Source organism: Salmo trutta, chromosome 2 (genome assembly GCF_901001165.1).
Source record: "Salmo trutta chromosome 2, fSalTru1.1, whole genome shotgun sequence".
NCBI classification, from domain to species: Eukaryota; Metazoa; Chordata; class Actinopteri; order Salmoniformes; family Salmonidae; genus Salmo; species Salmo trutta.
The window spans coordinates 46,024,473-46,046,115 of record NC_042958.1 but is presented as its reverse complement, the minus strand read 5'-3'; the positions used below and the strand labels follow the sequence as shown (position 1 = coordinate 46,046,115).

The 21,643-nt window shown below is 47.6% G+C and overlaps 1 protein-coding gene across 1 annotated transcript in view; it reads left to right on the top strand.

Annotated features, from left to right (window-relative positions):
* The window catches only part of pde10a (phosphodiesterase 10A), a 227,068-nt gene extending 214,886 nt beyond the window's left edge, over window positions 1–12,182 (top strand). Inside the window, exons 14-19 of the mRNA XM_029714762.1 lie at window positions 289–444; window positions 1,579–1,751; window positions 1,916–2,027; window positions 4,656–4,736; window positions 4,906–4,994; window positions 11,445–12,182. Of these exons, the coding sequence (XP_029570622.1) occupies window positions 289–444; window positions 1,579–1,751; window positions 1,916–2,027; window positions 4,656–4,736; window positions 4,906–4,994; window positions 11,445–11,646 (813 nt within the window). The 3' untranslated portion in view covers window positions 11,647–12,182. The remainder of the gene's footprint in view (window positions 1–288; window positions 445–1,578; window positions 1,752–1,915; window positions 2,028–4,655; window positions 4,737–4,905; window positions 4,995–11,444) is intronic.
* The last annotated feature ends 9,461 nt before the right edge of the window (window positions 12,183–21,643 follow it).

The window sequence follows — 21,643 nt, the reverse complement described above, 5'->3', positions numbered from 1 at the left end:
CCCCCCTCCATCCCCTCTCTTCCCCATCCTCTCTCTCCCATCCCTTCTCTTCCCCCTCCCTCTCTCTCTCCCTCCTTTCTCTCCCCATCACCCTCTCTCTCAACCTCTATCTCTCCCATCTTCTCTCTCCCCATCCCCTCTCTCTCCCCATCTTCTCTCTCCCCATCCCCTCTCTCTCCCCATCCTCTCTCTCTCTCCCCATCCACTCTCTCTCCCCATTCTTTCTCTCTCCCATCCCCTCTTTCTCCCCCATCCCTCTCTCTCCCCCCCATCCTCCCCCATCAACAGAAGAAGGGTCTGCTGATAGCCTGTCTATGTCATGATCTGGACCATCGAGGATACAGTAACACCTACCTGCAGAAGTTTGACCATCCTCTAGCTGCCCTGTACAGCACGTCTACAATGGAGCAGCACCACTTCTCCCAGACTGTATCCATCCTGCAGGTAGGACTACCACACACACACACCCTGTACTCACACGCTTACTCAGCTCTCCTCTAAGTGTTCCCCCAGGAGGATCTTAACACCTCAGACATTTCCCCCTAACAGTTGCTCTGTTATTAAACGTTGTCCCCTCCCAATTGAAATTCCTAATCTTCGGTGGGTGATGATCAGGTACCCTGGGTTGGGGTCAATTCTAATTGAAGCTATTTAATTCAGAAAAGCTATTTGAATTTAAAACTTCAAAAGTGGAAAAAACGTTCAAATAAATAGCTTTTACTTTGACATTTATTGAGATGTCATTGAAAATAGATGGCCTATTTCAATTATTGAATTTCAATTTACTTCCTGAATTGACTACCTTCAATTTCAAATTGACCCCAAAAACCTGCAAAGTATCCAAACTACCCTGAACGTTCCAGGACCTACTGTACTCACAGGATGTACCCTTTGGCTATCTCACCTAAGCTGTACTCCCAGGATGTACCCTCTGGCTATCCCACCTAAGCTGTACTCGCAGGATGTACCCTCTGGCTATCTCACCTAAGCTGGTACTCGCAGGATGTACCCTCTGGCTATCCCACCTAAGCTGTACTCGCAGGATGTACCCTTTGGCTATCTCACCTAAGCTGTACTCGCAGGATGTACCCTCTGGCTATCTCACCTAAGCTGGTACTCGCAGGATGTACCCTCTGGCTATCCCACCTAAGCTGGTACTCCCAGGATGTACCCTCTGGCTATCCCACCTAAGCTGGTACTCCCAGGATGTACCCTCTGGCTATCCCACCTGAGCTGGTACTCCCAGGATGTACCCTCTGGCTATCCCACCTAAGCTGTACTCCCAGGATGTACCCTCTGGCTATCCCACCTAAGCTGTACTCGCAGGATGTACCCTCTGGCTATCCCACCTAAGCTGTACTCCCAGGATGTACCCTCTGGCTATCCCACCTGAGCTGGTACTCCCAGGATGTACCCTCTGGCTATCCCACCTGAGCTGGTACTCCCAGGATGTACCCTCTGGCTATCCCACCTAAGCTGGTACTCCCAGGATGTACCCTCTGGCTATCCCACCTAAGCTGAGCCGAACTCCTCATAAGCGGAGCTTTTGCTTTTTATTGATCTCTTTGTTTCCCATAGCTGGAAGGGCACAATGTTTTCTCCAACCTGACTTCCAGTGAGTACGAGCAGGTGTTAGAGATCATCCGCAAGGCCATCATCGCTACAGACCTGGCACTCTACTTCGGCAACCGCAAACAGCTAGCTGAGCTACTGACCACGGAAGCACTGGACCTCAACAACCACCAACACAGGTCAGAGGTCAGGGGTCGCACACATACACACTTTAGACATAGCGCAAGGCACAGACACACACACACACACACACACACACACTGGACATCTTCTCTGATACATCTGGAAATAGATCATTAAAATAAATATATATATATATATATATATACTTTTCTTTCCCCAGGGACCGTGTGATTGGTCTGATGATGACAGCATGTGACCTGTGCTCCGTTACCAAGCTGTGGCCAATCACGCGACTCACGGCTAATGACATCTACGCTGAGTTCTGGGCCGAGGTACGATTGTAAAATTCACGACTACATCTCTACTCTTGTAAAGTGGTAGCCTAGTGGTTAGAGTGTAGGGACGGCAGGTAGCCTAGTGGTTAGAGTGTATGGACGGCAGGTAGCCTAGTGGTTAGAGTGTAGGGACGGCAGGTAGCCTAGTGGTTAGAGTGGAGGGACGGCAGGTAGCCTAGTGGTTAGAGTGTAGGGACGGCAGGTAGCCTAGTGGTTAGAGTGTAGGGACGGCAGGGAGCCTAGTGGTTAGAGTGTAGGGACGGCAGGTAGCCTAGTGGTTAGAGTGTATGGACGGCAGGTAGCCTAGTGGTTAGAGTGTAGGGACGGCAGGTAGCCTAGTGGTTAGAGTGTATGGACGGCAGGTAGCCTAGTGGTTAGAGTGTATGGACGGCAGGTAGCCTAGTGGTTAGAGTGTATGGACGGCAGGTAGCCTAGTGGTTAGAGTGTAGGGACGGCAGGTAGCCTAGTGGTTAGAGTGTATGGACGGCAGGTAGCCTAGTGGTTAGAGTGTATGGACGGCAGGTAGCCTAGTGGTTAGAGTGTAGGGACGGCAGGTAGACTAGTGGTTAGAGTGTAGGGACGGCAGGTAGCCTAGTGGTTAGAGTGTATGGACGGCAGGTAGCCTAGTGGTTAGAGTGTAGGGACGGCAGGTAGCCTAGTGGTTAGAGTGTATGGACGGCAGGTAGCCTAGTGGTTAGAGTGTATGGACGGCAGGTAGCCTAGTGGTTAGAGTGTATGGACGGCAGGTAGCCTAGTGGTTAGAGTGTAGGGACGGCAGGTAGACTAGTGGTTAGAGTGTAGGGACGGCAGGTAGCCTAGTGGTTAGAGTGTAGGGACGGCAGGTAGCCTAGTGGTTAGAGTGTAGGGACGGCAGGTAGACTAGTGGTTAGAGTGTAGGGACGGCAGGTAGACTAGTGGTTAGAGTGTATGGACGGCAGGTAGCCTAGTGGTTAGAGTGTATGGACGGCAGGTAGCCTAGTGGTTAGAGTGTAGGGACGGCAGGTAGACTAGTGGTTAGAGTGTAGGGACGGCAGGTAGACTAGTGGTTAGAGTGTATGGACGGCAGGTAGCCTAGTGGTTAGAGTGTAGGGACGGCAGGTAGCCTAGTGGTTAGAGTGTAGGGGCAGCAGGTAGCCTAGTAGTTAGAGTGTAGGGACGGCAGGTAGACTAGTGGTTAGAGTGTAGGGACGGCAGGTAGACTAGTGGTTAGAGTGTATGGACGGCAGGTAGCCTAGTGGTTAGAGTGTAGGGACGGCAGGTAGCCTAGTGGTTAGAGTGTAGGGACGGCAGGTAGCCTAGTGGTTAGAGTGTAGGGACGGCAGGTAGACTAGTGGTTAGAGTGTAGGGACGGCAGGTAGACTAGTGGTTAGAGTGTATGGACGGCAGGTAGCCTAGTGGTTAGAGTGTAGGGACGGCAGGTAGCCTAGTGGTTAGAGTGTAGGGGCAGCAGGTAGCCTAGTAGTTAGAGTGTAGGGACGGCAGGTAGACTAGTGGTTAGAGTGTAGGGACGGCAGGTAGACTAGTGGTTAGAGTGTATGGACGGCAGGTAGCCTAGTGGTTAGAGTGTAGGGACGGCAGGTAGCCTAGTGGTTAGAGTGTAGGGACGGCAGGTAGACTAGTGGTTAGAGTGTAGGGACGGCAGGTAGCCTAGTGGTTAGAGTGTAGAGGGCGGCAGGTAGCCTAGTGGTTAGAGTGTAGAGGGCGGCAGGCAGCCTAGTGGTTAGAGTGTAGAGGGCGGCAGGTAGACTAGTGGTTAGAGTGTAGGGCTGGTAACAGAAAGGTTGCTAGATTGAATCCCCGAGGTGACAAGGTAAAAATCTGTCATTCTGCCCCTGAACAAGGCAGTTAACCCACTGATCCTAGTCCGTCATTGAAAATAAGAATTTGTTTTTAACTGACTTGCCTAGTTAAATAAAGGTAAAAAAATATATATAAAAAAAAATTGTTGTAAGGAGTTCATTCGTCATATGGTTCATAGTGCTCATCAATAACAACCTTTTAGTGGTGAAAGAGTTCTACTTAGAACCTTTTAGTGGTGAAAGAGTTCTACTTAGAACCTTTTAGTGGTGAAAGAGTTCTACTTAGAACCTTTTAGTGGTGAAAGAGTTCTACTTAGAACATTTTAGTGGTGAAAGAGTTCTACTTAGAACCTTTTAGTGGTGAAAGGGTTCTACTTAGAACCTTTTAGTGGTGAAAGAGTTCTACTTAGAACATTTTAGTGGTGAAAGGGTTCTACTTAGAACTTTTTAGTGGTGAAAGGGTTCCACGTAGAATATTTTAGTGGTGAAAGGGTTCCACGTAGAACCTTGTATTAGTAAAAGGGTTCCACTTGAAACAAAAAAAATAGTTATTTTCAGCCGAAGAACCCTTTTAGGTTCTAGAGAGCAGCTTTCTCTCTAAGAGTGTACTACTGCTTTGTAGAGTTAATCAATTCCTTCATTCTATATGATTCTGAATAGATTATGACAAAGGAATGATCATAGTACTCAAAAGATCATCAGGTGTCACTTTCTTTTGTTCTTTAATCTCAATAACCTCCTCCATTCTACCTCATCTCTTTCTTCCATCTTCCTCCCCTCTCTCTCCCTCCTTTATCTCCTCTTCCTCTCCTCCTCTCCTCTACAGGGGGATGAGATGAAGAAGATAGGTATACAGCCCATCCCTATGATGGACAGAGATAAGAAGGAAGAGGTTCCTCAGGGGCAGGTAAGAACTACACACACACACACACACACACACACACACACACACTAAGAAGAACATTACCTGGGCTGTGTCTCATTCTGGCAAGATGTTCCCTTCCCTCTGCCCTTGTTCCCTTCCCTCTGCCCTTGTTCCCTCCCCTCTACTGGATTCTCCTTCTCTGTTTTTCTAGGTGGGCTTCTACAATGCTGTTGCGCTCCCATGTTATACTACCTTATCTGAGCTCTTCCCCCCTTCCAGCCCTCTTCTAGAAGCCTGCAAGTGAGTTACATACTGTACAATACACACACCGTATATTACATGGACTACACACACCGTATATTACATGGACTACACACACCATATATTAAATGGACTACACACACCATATATTACATGGACTACACACACCATATATTACATGGACTACACACACCATATATTACATGGACTACACACACCATATATTACATGGACTACACACACCATATATTACATGGACTACACACACCATATATTACATGGACTACACACACCATATATTACATGGACTACACACACCATATATTACATGGACTACACACACCGTATATTACATGGACTACACACACCATATATTACATGGACTACACACACCATATATTACATGGACTACGCACCATATATTATATGGACTACACACACCATATATTACATGGACTCCACACCATATATTACATGGACTCCACACCATATATTACATGGACTACACACACCATATATTACATGGACTACGCACACCATATATTACATGGACTACACACACCATATATTACATGGACTATGCACCATATATTATATGGACTACGCACCATATATTACATGGACTACACACACCATATATTACATGGACTACACACCATATATTACATGGACTACACACACCATATATTACATGGACTACACACCATATATTACATGGACTACACACACCATATATTACATGGACTACGCACCATATATTACATGGACTACACACACCATATATTACATGGACTACATACCATATATTACATGGACTACACACCGTATATTACATGGACTACACACACCATATATTACATGGACTACATACCATATATTACATGGACTACACACACCGTATATTACATGGACTACACACACCATATATTACATGGACTATGCACCATATATTACATGGACTACACACACCATATATTACATGGACTACACACACCATATATTACATGGACTACACACACCATATATTACATGGACTACGCACCATATATTATATGGACTACACACACCATATATTACATGGACTCCACACCATATATTACATGGACTACACACACCATATATTACATGGACTACGCACACCATATATTACATGGACTACACACACCATATATTACATGGACTACACACACCATATATTACATGGACTACACACACCATATATTACATGGACTACACACACCATATATTACATGGACTACACACACCATATATTACATGGACTACACACACCATATATTACATGGACTACACACACCGTATATTACATGGACTACACACACCATATATTACATGGACTACACACACCATATATTACATGGACTACGCACCATATATTATATGGACTACACACACCATATATTACATGGACTCCACACCATATATTACATGGACTCCACACCATATATTACATGGACTACACACACCATATATTACATGGACTACGCACACCATATATTACATGGACTACACACACCATATATTACATGGACTATGCACCATATATTATATGGACTACGCACCATATATTACATGGACTACACACACCATATATTACATGGACTACACACCATATATTACATGGACTACACACACCATATATTACATGGACTACACACCATATATTACATGGACTACACACACCATATATTACATGGACTACGCACCATATATTACATGGACTACACACACCATATATTACATGGACTACATACCATATATTACATGGACTACACACCGTATATTACATGGACTACACACACCATATATTACATGGACTACATACCATATATTACATGGACTACACACACCGTATATTACATGGACTACACACACCATATATTACATGGACTATGCACCATATATTACATGGACTACACACACCATATATTACATGGACTACACACACCATATATTACATGGACTACACACACCATATATTACATGGACTACGCACCATATATTATATGGACTACACACACCATATATTACATGGACTCCACACCATATATTACATGGACTACACACACCATATATTACATGGACTACGCACACCATATATTACATGGACTACACACACCATATATTACATAGACTATGCACCATATATTATATGGACTACGCACCATATATTACATGGACTACACACACCATATATTACATGGACTACACACCATATATTACATGGACTACACACCGTATATTACATGGACTACACACACCATATATTACAGGGACTGCACACACCATATATTACATGGACTACACACACCATATATTACATGGACTACACACACCATATATTACATGGACTACACACACCATATATTACATGGACTACACACACCATATATTACATGGACTACACACACCATATATTACATGGACTACACACACCATATATTACATGGACTACACACACCGTATATTACATGGACTACACACACCATATATTACATGGACTACACACACCATATATTACATGGACTACGCACCATATATTATATGGACTACACACACCATATATTACATGGACTCCACACCATATATTACATGGACTCCACACCATATATTACATGGACTACACACACCATATATTACATGGACTACGCACACCATATATTACATGGACTACACACACCATATATTACATGGACTATGCACCATATATTATATGGACTACGCACCATATATTACATGGACTACACACACCATATATTACATGGACTACACACCATATATTACATGGACTACACACACCATATATTACATGGACTACACACCATATATTACATGGACTACACACACCATATATTACATGGACTACGCACCATATATTACATGGACTACACACACCATATATTACATGGACTACATACCATATATTACATGGACTACACACCGTATATTACATGGACTACACACACCATATATTACATGGACTACACACCATATATTACATGGACTACACACACCGTATATTACATGGACTACACACACCATATATTACATGGACTATGCACCATATATTACATGGACTACACACACCATATATTACATGGACTACACACACCATATATTACATGGACTACACACACCATATATTACATGGACTACGCACCATATATTATATGGACTACACACACCATATATTACATGGACTCCACACCATATATTACATGGACTACACACACCATATATTACATGGACTACGCACACCATATATTACATGGACTACACACACCATATATTACATAGACTATGCACCATATATTATATGGACTACGCACCATATATTACATGGACTACACACACCATATATTACATGGACTACACACCATATATTACATGGACTACACACCGTATATTACATGGACTACACACACCATATATTACAGGGACTGCACACACCATATATTACATGGACTACACACACCATATATTACATGGACTACACACACCATATATTACATGGACTACGCACACCATATATTACATTGACTACACACACCATATATTACATGGACTATGCACCATATATTACATGGACTACGCACCATATATTACATGGACTACACACACCATATATTACATGGACTACACACCATATATTACATGAACTACACACACCATATATTACATGGACTACGCACCATATATTACATGGACTACACACACCATATATTACATGGACTACACACCATATATTACATGGACTACACACACCATATATTACATGGACTACACACACCATATATTACATGGACTACACACACCATATATTACATGGACTATGCACCATATATTACATGGACTACGCACCATATATTACATGGACTACACACACCATATATTACATGGACTACACACCATATATTACATGGACTACACACCGTATATTACATGGACTACACACACCATATATTACATGGACTACACACCATATATTACATGGACTACACACCATATATTACATGGACTACACACACCATATATTACATGGACTATGCACCATATATTATGTGGACTACGCACCATATATTACATGGACTACACACACCATATATTACATGGACTACACACACCATATATTACATGGACTACGCACCATATATTACATGGACTACACACACCGTATATTACATGGACTACACACATTATATATTACATGGACTACACACACATCATGTACAGTTGAAGTCAGAAGTTTACCTACACTTAGGTTGGAGTCATTAAAACTCGTTTTTCAACCACTCCACAAATTTCTTGTTAACAAACTATAGTTTTGGCAAGTCGGTTAGGACATCTACTTTGTGCATAACACAAGCCATGTTTCCAACAATTGTTTACAGACAGATTATTTCACTTATAATTCACTGTATCACAATTCCAGTGGGTCAGAAGTTTACATACACTAAGTTGACTGTGCCTTTAAACAGCTTGGAAAATTCCAGAAAATGATGCCATGGCTTTAGAAGCTTCTGATAGGCTAATTGACGTCATTTGAGTCAATTGGTTGTGTACCTGTGGATGTATTTCAAGGCCTACCTTCAAACTCAGCGCCTCTTTGCTTGACATCATGGGAAAATCAAAAGAAATCAGCCAAGACCTCAGAAAAAAAAATTGTCGACCTCCACAAATGTGGTTCATCCTTGGGAGCAATTTCCAAATGCCTGAAGGTGCCACGTTCATCTGTACAAACAATAGTACGCAAGTATAAACACCATGGGACCACGCAGCCGTCATACCGCTCAGGATTGAGACGCGTTCTGTCTCCTAGAGATGAACGTACTTTGGTGCGAAAAGTGCAAATCAATCCCAGAACAACAGCAAAGGACCTTGTGAAGATTCTGGAGGAAACGGGTACAAAAGTATCTATATTCACAGTAAAACAAGTCCTATATCGACATAACCTGAAAGGCTCTGCAAGGAAGAAGCCACTGCTCCAAAACTGCCAAAAAAAAGCCAGACTGCGGTTTGCAACTGCACATGGGGACAGAGATTGTACTTTTTGGAGAAATGTCCTCTGGACTGATGAAACAAAAATAGAACTGTTTGGCCGTAATGACCAGTGTTATGTTTGGAGGAAAAAGGGGGAGGCTTGCCAGCCGAAGAACACCATCCCAACCGTAAGGCATGGGGGTGGCAGCATCATGTTGTGGGGGAGCGTTGCTGTAGGAGGGACTGGTGCACTTCACAAAATAGATGGCATCATGAGGATGGAAAATTATGTGGATATATTGAAGCAACATCGCAAGATATCAGTCAGGAAGTTAAAGCTTGGTCGCAAATGGGTCTTCCAAATGGACAATGACCCCAAGCATACTTCCAAAGTTGTGACAAAATGGCTTAAGGACAGCAAAGTCAAGGTATTGGAGTGGCCATCACAAGGCCCTGACCTCAATCCTATAGAACATTTGTGGGCAGAACTGAAAAAGCGTGTGCGAGCAAGGAGGCCTACAAACCTGACTCAGTTACACCAGCTCTGTCAGGAGGAATGGGCCAAAATTCACCCAACTTATTGTGGGAAGCTTGTGGAAGGCTACCTGAAACGTTTGACCCAAGTTAAACAATTTAAAGGCAAGGCTACCAAATACTAATTGAGTGTATGTAAACTTCTGACCCACTGGGAATGTGATGAAAGAAATAAAAGCTGAAATACATTTTTCTCTGCTATTATTCTGATATTTCATATTCTTAAAATAAAGTGGTGATCCTAACTGATCTAAGACAGGAAATTGTCAGGAATTGTGAAAAACTGAGTTTAAATGTATTTGGCTAAGGTGTATGTAAACTTCCGACTTCAAATGTGTATATACACACACACACACACACACACACACACACACACACACACACACACACAAACAGATACACACTCACACAAACAGATACACACACACAAACAGATATATATACACACACACACACGCACACACTCAGAGAGATGCACATACACAAACAGATACACATACACAAACAGATATATACACACACACACACGCACACACTCAGAGAGAAACACACACACACACACACACACACACACACACACACAAACAGATACACACTCGCACACACTCAGAGAGATACACACACACACACACAAACAGATATATACACACATACACACACACACACAGAGATATATATATATACACAAACGCAGATGAACACACACACACACACACACACACAAACAGATACACACACAGAGATAGACACAATCTACTTCCCTTTACATTTCTATTGTAGTCATTTAACAGCTGCTTTTATCCAGAGTGGCATACAGCATTCAAATAGCTAGGTCAGACAACCACATATAACAGTCACATTTAGTCCATTCATCTTCAGATAGCTAGGGACAATCAAGCAACAGCAAAGTCAGAGCTAGTAGTAAAAAGCCTTTTGGTATTCTGATTGTTTCCACAGGGAGAACCTTGGCCAGTGGGAGAAGATAGTAAATGGAGAGGAGGAGGACAGTGGAGTGAGAGGAGTGTGGGCTCCATCAGAGCCTGTTGATCCCAGGGTAGAGCCTGTTGATCCCAGGGTAGAGCCTGTTGATCCCAGGGTAGAGCCCAGCACTGAGGAACCATCTAACCCCGACTCAGGCCCTGTGAAGGTGGACAACTGACTGACGGTGAAGCCACTGCTCGCCCTCACTACTTTACAAGTCAATATGCCCTCAACACATCCCCTGCCATTAACAGGGACTACTTCCTGTCTGAACTGTTAGAGCCTCACTTCATGCTGAAACAGGAAGGAGGGGGACACATGCGTAGGGACTAGGGAAGGTGATTGGTGGATTTACAAACAAGGGGATTCTTTTCAGGACCACACAGTTACCTCATTGGGTGAGGGAGGTGAGGAGGTAACCCTGACAGTGTTCATTGCTCCGTAGACACACGGATGGACGGCTGGAGGACAGCGGGGTCTCGTTCATTAGGGCACGAAACGGAAACTAACGAGCCGAAACAGGGAGGAACTACCTGGACTTGTCCTTGAGGTGGGACTCACCTGATCAACTCCACTGCTTGGGAACCAATTCATACCTGTCCAAACGGATCAGTATGTCTGTGGTGTTTGGTTTGTTTTATGTTCCGGTCTTGTAATTTGCAGAGGCCTTAGTCTTTACACTCTAATCCTTTATAAAGGTCAGGAGGTGTGAAATCTTGACTGTTTTTTTTTTGTAGTTTCAGACTTTATGAATGTGTCTGAAATGCAGTGGCAGTTCTAGACCATTTCAACTGGGGGGGCCAAGCTGGGGCCAGTTGTACTGTTAGAGGAGCCAGTTACATTAGACGTTATTGTTGTCATATTGTTTTGTTCACTGCATTGCAGGCATTAGCAGGCAAAATACCATGTTCATAATCATCATCGTTGCCACTGTCTAATAACGGATGTAAAAAAAGAACGATAGCAAAAATTAGTTATGTAAAAATTATTTCATACTCCACATTTAGGGGGGCACAAGGGGGTCTAAAATTGTTGTCACAGGGAAATGCCCCCCCCCCGAACCGCTAGTGCTGAAATGGCACCCTAATCCACTACATAGTGCACTACTTTTGACCGGAGCAAAATGGGCCATGTTCAAAAGTAGTGCACTGTATTGGTACTGTTTGTTTGCCTGCAGTGGTAGGCTGACTGACTTATCGCAAGCAAAACTACATGGGAGGAGGTGGTTGGCTCTCAAAGAGAGACAGAAAGAATGTTTAGCATGTCGCAACGAATATTTCTAGAATGTTTTCTGTCACTTTGAGCAACAAAAAAAAGTGTTTTTGCAGTACTTGAATGAAGACATATCGAAAAAACATACATCCTAGTCTATTCTACTCAGAGACAGCGTCTTGGGTAAAGCACAGACAGACAAAGTTAGGGTGACCAACAGGGCTGAGTTAGATCATGTCAACATTTAGCTAGTCGTGTCACACGAGAGTCACAATGTTCTATGCAGAAATAGCACCCAACACTCAGGCAGACCTGAGTTCAAATATTTTTGGAAATCATTTCAAATACTTCATCTGGGCTTGATTGAGTTTGCCTGGCACAATAAAACAAATTGAAGAGTTGCAAGTGTAAATCCTGCCCATCTGGCAATATATGCAGGCTTAAGCAATTGCTAAAAGTATTTGAAAGATTTCCAATAGTATTTAAACCTACCAGGTCTGCATCTCGCCACCCCACTACTTGCCCCTGGTGTTGCCTTGGCTTAGAGAAACAGTCTTCTGACTACAAGCCAGCCTTTTGACTGCCTGGTTAACAGAACCCAGAACTTTGAGCAAACAGTCTTTTAGGTTCTAGAACCCAGAACCTTGGGCAATCAGTCTTTTAGGTTCTAGAACCCAGAATCTTGGGCAATCAGTCTTTTAGGTTCTAGAACCCAGAAACTTGGGCAATCAGTCTGTTTTTGAGCTCTAGTTGTAGACTGGTCCCAGATCTGTTTGTGCTGTCTTACCAAGTAGAACAGCTCCTAAGTCAAGTCCAATGGTACATCTATTCTCTGTACTGCTTTCATAGCACACCAAGGCGCAGGACAGACACGCACATTGCTACAACGTTGATTTAAAATGAATAGATATTGATTGATAGCCAGAACATTATGTCAAGACAGCAGGCATAAGGAATACTCTCTATAGTGTTGCACGTTTTCCTTAACTTTCCCCAAATTCCCCGGTTTTCCAGAAATCCTGGTTGAAAGACTCTTGGAATAACGAGGGAATAAGAAGGAAACCCAGGAATCCTTCAACCAGGATTTCTGGAAAACCGGGGAATTTGTGGAAAGTTAACATGATTCATACATTTCAAAACAATGATTTTGTGAATAATACTATATACCTCAATTAATCTAATATTGACAGTACATTTTCTTTGATATTTTCCTTACCATTTCCAGTTGTACTCATAAAATATTTGAGATATATGTATGATAATCGGCCCGTAGCATTGTCACTTGCTTGTTCTATCCAAACGGTCTCCTTGCTCCCTCTCCGCCACATGTGCTGGAGCCCCTGATGTGCTGGAGCATGTCCATGTCACATAAACAACAAAAGCCGGTGAGTGCATTTCTGAGATGTAGGGCCTGCTCTCTCAGTGAGAGCAGGGCACCTCAGGTGGCACAGGCACCTGCTCAGTGCGCACCGTTCTGGCTTTTTTGCAGTTAGGCCTCGGAGGTGTAGGTTCAGGATGAGGCTTAGTCCTCGGGGGTGTAGGTTCAGGATGAGGCTTAGTCCTCAGAGGTATAGGTTCAGGATGAGGCTTAGTCCTCGGAGGTGTAGGTTCAGGATGAGTCTTAGGCCTCGGAGGTGTAGGTTCAGGATGAGGCTTAGTCCTCGGGGGTGTAGGTTCAGGATGAGGCTTAGTCATTGGAGGCGTAGGTTCAGGATGAGGCTTAGTCCTCGGGGGTGTAGGTTCAGGATGACGCTTAGTCCTCGGAGGCGTAGGTTCAGGATGAGTCTTAGGCCTCGGAGGTGTAGGTTCAGGATGAGGCTTAGTCCTTGGAGGTGTAGGTTCAGGATGAGGCTTAGTCCTCGGGGGTGTAGGTTCAGGATGAGGCTTAGTCCTCAGAGGTATAGGTTCAGGATGAGGCTTAGTCCTCGGAGGTGTAGGTTCAGGATGACGCTTAGTCCTCGGAGGCGTAGGTTCAGGATGAGGCTTAGTCCTTGGAGGTGTAGGTTCAGGATGAGGCTTAGTCCTCGGGGGTGTAGGTTCAGGATGAGGCTTAGTCCTTGGAGGTGTAGGTTCAGGATGACGCTTAGGCCTCGGAGGTGTAGGTTCAGGATGAGGCTTAGTCCTTGGAGGTGTAGGTTCAGGATGAGGCTTAGTCCTCGGGGGTGTATGTTCAGGATGAGGCTTAGTCCTCGGAGGTATAGGTTCAGGATGAGGCTTAGTCCTCGGAGGTGTAGGTTCAGGATGAGGCTTAGTCCTCGGAGGTGAAGGTTCAGGATGAGGCTTAGTCCTCGGAGGTGTAGGTTCAGGATGAGGCTTAGTCCTCGGAAGTGTGGGTTCAGGCTGAGGCTCAGAATCAGAAGAATAGTCATCAGAGATGTCATGATTCATTTCTTCAATCTGAGTCGTTTTCATTCAGATCTTGTAGCAGAGCTAACGCATCGTGTACATCCATTCGTCTTGGTCACACTCTCACTGTGTACTCCATGTAGGCCAGACTAGACTGATAAGACTGCTTGGATTTGATGGCCTGATAGAAGGTACATACATATAGAGCAGTACAATAGAATGGCCCTGTTCTTCATTCACCATTGGTTATGAGATAATTATGCATGGTTCGGTTCGCTTCCCCTCGCGCACCAACTCACCCATTTTCCCCCATCATACTTTACTTCATTTATTTCATCTGTTGTTATACAGTTGAAGTCAGAAGTTTACATACACCTTAGCCAAATACATTTAAACTCAGTTTTTCACAATTCCAGACATTTAATCCTAGTAAAAGTTCCCTGTCTTAGGTCAGTTAGGATCACCACTTTATTTTAAGAATGTGAAATGTCAGAATAATAGTAGAGAGAATGATTTATTTTAGCTTTTATTTCTTTCATCACATTCCCAGTGGGTCAGAAGTCTACATACACTCAATTAGTATTTGGTAGCATTGCCTTTAAATTGTTTAACTTGGGTTAAACGTGTCGGGTAGCATTCTGCAAGCTTCCCACAATAAGTTGGGGGAATTTTGTCCCGTTCCTCCTGACAGAGCTGGTGTAACTGGGTCAGGTTTGTAGGCCTCCTTGCTCGCACACGCTTTTTCAGTTCTACCCACAAATTTTCTATATGATTGAGGTCAGGGCTTTGTGATGGCCACTCCAATACCTTGACTTTGTTGTCCTTAAGCCATTTTGCCACAACTTTGGAAGTATGCTTGGGGTCATTGTCCATTTGGAAGACCCATTTGCGACCAAACTTTAACTTCCTGACTGATGTCTTGAGATGTTGCTTCAATATATCCACATCATTTTCCTACCTCATGATGCCATCTATTTTGTGAAGTGCACCAGTCCCTCCTGCAGCAAAGCACCCCCACAACATGATGCTGCCACCCCCGTGCTTCACGGTTGGGATGGTGTTCTTCGGCTTGCAAGCCTCTCCCTTTATCCTCCAAACATAATGATGGTCATTATGGCCAAACAGTTCTATTTTTGTTTCATCAGTCCAGAGGACGTTTCTCCAAAAAGTACGATCTTTGTCCCCATGTGCAGTTGCAAACCGTAGTCTGGCTTTTTTATGGCGGTTTTGGAGCAGTGGCTTCTTCCTTGCTGAGCGGCCTTTCAGGTTATGTCGATATAGGACTCGTTTTACTGTGGATATAGATACTTTTGTACCTGTTTCCTCCAGAATCTTCACAAGGTCCTTTGCTGTTGTTCTGGGATTGATTTGCACTTTTCGCACCAAAGTACGTTCATCTCTAGGAGACAGAGCGCGTCTCAATCCTGAGCAGTATGACGGCTGCGTGGTCCCATGGTGTTTATAATGGCGTATTATTGTTTGTACAGATGAACGTGGTACCTTCAGGCGTTTGGAAATTGCTCCCAAGGATGAACCAGACTTGTGGAGGTCTACAATTTTTTTTCTGAGGTCTTGGCTGATTTCTTTTGATTTTCCCATGATGTCAAGCAAAGAGGCGCTGAGTTTGAAGATAGGCCTTGAAATACATCCACAGCTACACCTCCAATTGACTCAAATTATGTCAATTAGCCTATCAGAAGCTTCTAAAGCCATGACATCATTTTCTGGAATTTTCCAAGCTGTTTAAAAGCACAGTCAACTTAGTGTATGTAAACTTCTGACCCACTGGAATTGTGATACAGTGAATAATAAGTGAAATAATCTGTCTGTAAACAATTGTTGGAAAAATGACTTGTGTCATGCACAAAGTAGATGTCCTAACCGACTTGCCAAAACTATAGTTTGTTAACAAGTGGTTGAAAAACGAGTTTTAATGACTCCAACCTAAGTGTAGGTAAACTTCCGACTTCAACTGTATGTGTGAAATTAGATTTGGTACTGTTTAGGTTAAGTTTTGAGGCAATTATCGGTGTAATTATCAACTGGGCACGGCACCTTCCACTGAAGTAGCAGAGCAGGCCCTACTGTAAGGAGAAGGAGGGGAGCAGGACCTACTGTAGGGAGAAGGAGCGGAGGAGGCCCTACTGTAGGGAGAAGGAGGGGAGCAGGCCCTACTGTAGGGAGAAGGAGCGGAGCAGGCCCTACTGTAGGGAGAAGGAGGGGAGTAGGCCCTACTGTCGGGAGAAGGAGGGGAGCAGGCCCTACTGTTGGGAGAAGGAGCGGAGCAGGCCCTACTGTAGGGAGAAGGAGGGGAGCAGGCCCTACTGTAGGGAGAAGGAGGGGAGCAGGCCCTACTGTAGGGAGAAGGAGGGGAGCAGGCCCTACTGTCGGGAGAAGGAGGGGAGCAGGCCCTACTGTAAGGAGAAGGAGGGGAGCAGGCCCTACTGTAGGGAGAAGGAGGGGAGCAGGCCCTACTGTAGGGAGAAGGAGCGGAGCAGGCCCTACTGTAGGGAGAAGGAGGGGAGTAGGCCCTACTGTCGGGAGAAGGAGGGGAGCAGGCCCTACTGTTGGGAGAAGGAGCGGAGCAGGCCCTACTGTAGGGAGAAGGAGGGGAGCAGGCCCTACTGTAGGGAGAAGGAGGGGAGCAGGCCCTACTGTAGGGAGAAGGAGGGGAGCAGGCCCTACTGTCGGGAGAAGGAGGGGAGCAGGCCCTACTGTAAGGAGAAGGAGGGGAGCAGGCCCTACTGTAGGGAGAAGGAGCGGAGCAGGCCCTACTGTAGGGAGAAGGAGGGGAGTAGGCCCTACTGTCGGGAGAAGGAGGGGAGCAGGCCCTACTGTTGGGAGAAGGAGCGGAGCAGGCCCTACTGTAGGGAGAAGGAGGGGAGTAGGCCCTACTGTCGGGAGAAGGAGGGGAGCAGGCCCTACTGTTGGGAGAAGGAGCGGAGCAGGCCCTACTGTAGGGAGAAGGAGGGGAGCAGGCCCTACTGTAGGGAGAAGGAGGGGAGCAGGCCCTACTGTAGGGAGAAGGAGGGGAGCAGGCCCTACTGTCGGGAGAAGGAGGGGAGCAGGCCCTACTGTAGGGAGAAGGAGGGGAGCAGGCCCTACTGTAGGGAGAAGGAGCGGAGCAGGCCCTACTGTAGGGAGAAGGAGGGGAGTAGGCCCTACTGTCGGGAGAAGGAGGGGAGCAGGCCCTACTGTTGGGAGAAGGAGCGGAGCAGGCCCTACTGTAGGGAGAAGGAGGGGAGCAGGCCCTACTGTAGGGAGAAGGAGGGGAGCAGGCCCTACTGTAGGGAGAAGGAGGGGAGCAGGCCCTACTGTCGGGAGAAGGAGGGGAGCAGGCCCTACTGTCGGGAGAAGGAGCGGAGCAGGCCCTACTGTAGGTAGAATGAGGGGATCAGGCCCTACTGTCGGGAGAAGGAGGGGAGTAGGCCCTACTGTCGGGAGAAGGAGCGGAGCAGGCCCTACTGTAGGGAGAAAGAGCGGAGCAGGCCCTACTGTCGGGAGAAGGAGGGGAGTAGGCCCTACTGTCGGGAGAAGGAGGGGAGCAGGCCCTACTGTTGGGAGAAGGAGCGGAACAGACCCTACTGTAGGGAGAAGGAGGGGAGCAGGCCCTACTGTAGGGAGAAGGAGGGGAGCAGGCCCTACTGTAGGGAGAAGGAGGGGAGCAGGCCCAACTGTTGCGAGAAGGAGGGGAGTAGGCCCTACTGTTGCGAGAAGGAGGGGAGTAGGCCCTACTGTCGGGAGAAGGAGGGGAGCAGGCCCTACTGTTGGGAGAAGGAGCGGAACAGGCCCTACTGTAGGGAGAAGGAGGGGAGCAGGCTCTACTGTAGGGAGAAGGAGCGGAGCAGGCCCTACTGTAGGGAGAAGGAGGGGAGCAGGCCCTACTGTAGGGAGAAGGAGCGGAGCAGGCCCTACTGTAGGGAGAAGGAGGGGAGTAGGCCCTACTGTCGGGAGAAGGAGGGGAGCAGGCCCTACTGTTGGGAGAAGGAGCGGAGCAGGCCCTACTGTAGGGAGAAGGATGGGAGCAGGCCCTACTGTAGGGAGAAGGAGGGGAGCAGGCCCTACTGTAGGGAGAAGGAGGGGAGCAGGCACTACTGTAGGGAGAAGGAGCGGAGCAGGCCCTACTGTAGGGAGAAGGAGGGGAGCAGGCCCTACTGTAGGGAGAAGGAGCGGAGCAGGCCCTACTGTAAGGAGAAGGAGGGGAGAAGGCTCTACTGTAGGGAGAAGGAGCGGAGCAGGCCCTACTGTAGGGAGAAGGAGGGGAGCAGGCCCTACTGTAGGGAGAAGGAGCGGAGCAGGCCCTACTGTAGGGAGAAGGAGGGGAGTAGGCCCTACTGTCGGGAGAAGGAGGGGAGCAGGCCCTACTGTTGGGAGAAGGAGCGGAGCAGGCCCTACTGTAGGGAGAAGGATGGGAGCAGGCCCTACTGTAGGGAGAAGGAGGGGAGCAGGCCCTACTGTAGGGAGAAGGAGGGGAGCAGGCCCTACTGTCGGGAGAAGGAGGGGAGCAGGCCCTACTGTAAGGAGAAGGAGCGGAGCAGGCCCTACTGTAGGGAGAAGGAGCGGAGCAGGCCCTACTGTAGGGAGAAGGAGGGGAGTAGGCCCTACTGTCGGGAGAAGGAGGGGAGCAGGCCCTACTGTTGGGAGAAGGAGCGGAGCAGGCCCTACTTTAGGGAGAAGGAGCGGAGCAGGCCCTACTGTAGGGAGAAGGAGGGGAGTAGGCCCTACTGTCGGGAGAAGGAGGGGAGCAGGCCCTACTGTTGGGAGAAGGAGGGGAGCAGGCCCTACTGTAGGGAGAAGGAGGGGAGTAGGCCCTACTGTAGGGAGAAGGAGGGGAGCAGGCCCTACTGTCGGGAGAAGGAGGGGAGCAGGCCCTACTGTAGGGAGAAGGAGCGGAGCAGGCCCTACTGTAGGGAGAAGGAGGGGAGCAGGCCCTACTGTAGGGAGAAGGAGCGGAGCAGGCCCTACTGTAAGGAGAAGGAGGGAGCAGGCTCTACTGTAGGGAGAAGGAGCGGAGCAGGCCCTACTGTAGGGAGAAGGAGGGGAGCAGGCCCTACTGTAGGGAGAAGGAGGGGAGCAGCCGTACTGTAGGGAGAAGGAGGGGAGTAGGCCCTACTGTCGGGAGAAGGAGGGGAGCAGGCCCTACTGTTGGGAGAAGGAGCGGAGCAGGCCCTACTGTAGGGAGAAGGAGGGGAGCAGGCCCTACTGTAGGGAGAAGGAGGGGAGCAGGCCCTACTGTAGGGAGAAGGAGGGGAGCAGGCCCTACTGTCGGGAGAAGGAGGGGAGCAGGCCCTACTGTAAGGAGAAGGAGCGGAGCAGGCCCTACTGTAGGGAGAAGGAGCGGAGCAGGCCCTACTGTAGGGAGAAGGAGGGGAGTAGGCCCTACTGTCGGGAGAAGGAGGGGAGCAGGCCCTACTGTTGGGAGAAGGAGCGGAGCAGGCCCTACTTTAGGGAGAAGGAGGGGAGCAGGCCCTACTGTAGGGAGAAGGAGGGGAGCAGGCCCTACTGTAGGGAGAAGGAGGGGAGCAGGCCCTACTGTCGGGAGAAGGAGGGGAGCAGGCCCTACTGTCGGGAGAAGGAGCGGAGCAGGCCCTACTGTAGGGAGAATGAGGGGAGCAGGCCCTACTGTCGGGAGAAGGAGCGGAGCAGGCCCTACTGTAGGGAGAAAGAGCGGAGCAGGCCCTACTGTCGGGAGAAGGAGGGGAGTAGGCCCTACTGTCGGGAGAAGGAGGGGAGCAGGCCCTACTGTTGGGAGAAGGAGCGGAACAGACCCTACTGTAGGGAGAAGGAGGGGAGCAGGCCCTACTGTAGGGAGAAGGAGGGGAGCAGGCCCTACTGTAGGGAGAAGGAGGGGAGCAGGCCCAACTGTTGCGAGAAGGAGGGGAGTAGGCCCTACTGTTGCGAGAAGGAGGGGAGTAGGCCCTACTGTCGGGAGAAGGAGGGGAGCAGGCCCTACTGTTGGGAGAAGGAGCGGAACAGGCCCTACTGTAGGGAGAAGGAGGGGAGCAGGCTCTACTGTAGGGAGAAGGAGCGGAGCAGGCCCTACTGTAGGGAGAAGGAGGGGAGCAGGCCCTACTGTAGGGAGAAGGAGCGGAGCAGGCCCTACTGTAGGGAGAAGGAGGGGAGTAGGCCCTACTGTCGGGAGAAGGAGGGGAGCAGGCCCTACTGTTGGGAGAAGGAGCGGAGCAGGCCCTACTGTAGGGAGAAGGATGGGAGCAGGCCCTACTGTAGGGAGAAGGAGGGGAGCAGGCCCTACTGTAGGGAGAAGGAGGGGAGCAGGCACTACTGTAGGGAGAAGGAGCGGAGCAGGCCCTACTGTAGGGAGAAGGAGGGGAGCAGGCTCTACTGTAGGGAGAAGGAGCGGAGCAGGCCCTACTGTAGGGAGAAGGAGGGGAGCAGGCCCTACTGTAGGGAGAAGGAGCGGAGCAGGCCCTACTGTAGGGAGAAGGAGGGGAGCAGGCCCTACTGTAGGGAGAAGGAGGGGAGCAGGCCCTACTGTAGGGAGAAGGAGGGGAGCAGGCCCAACTGTTGCGAGAAGGAGGGGAGTAGGCCCTACTGTTGCGAGAAGGAGGGGAGTAGGCCCTACTGTCGGGAGAAGGAGGGGAGCAGGCCCTACTGTT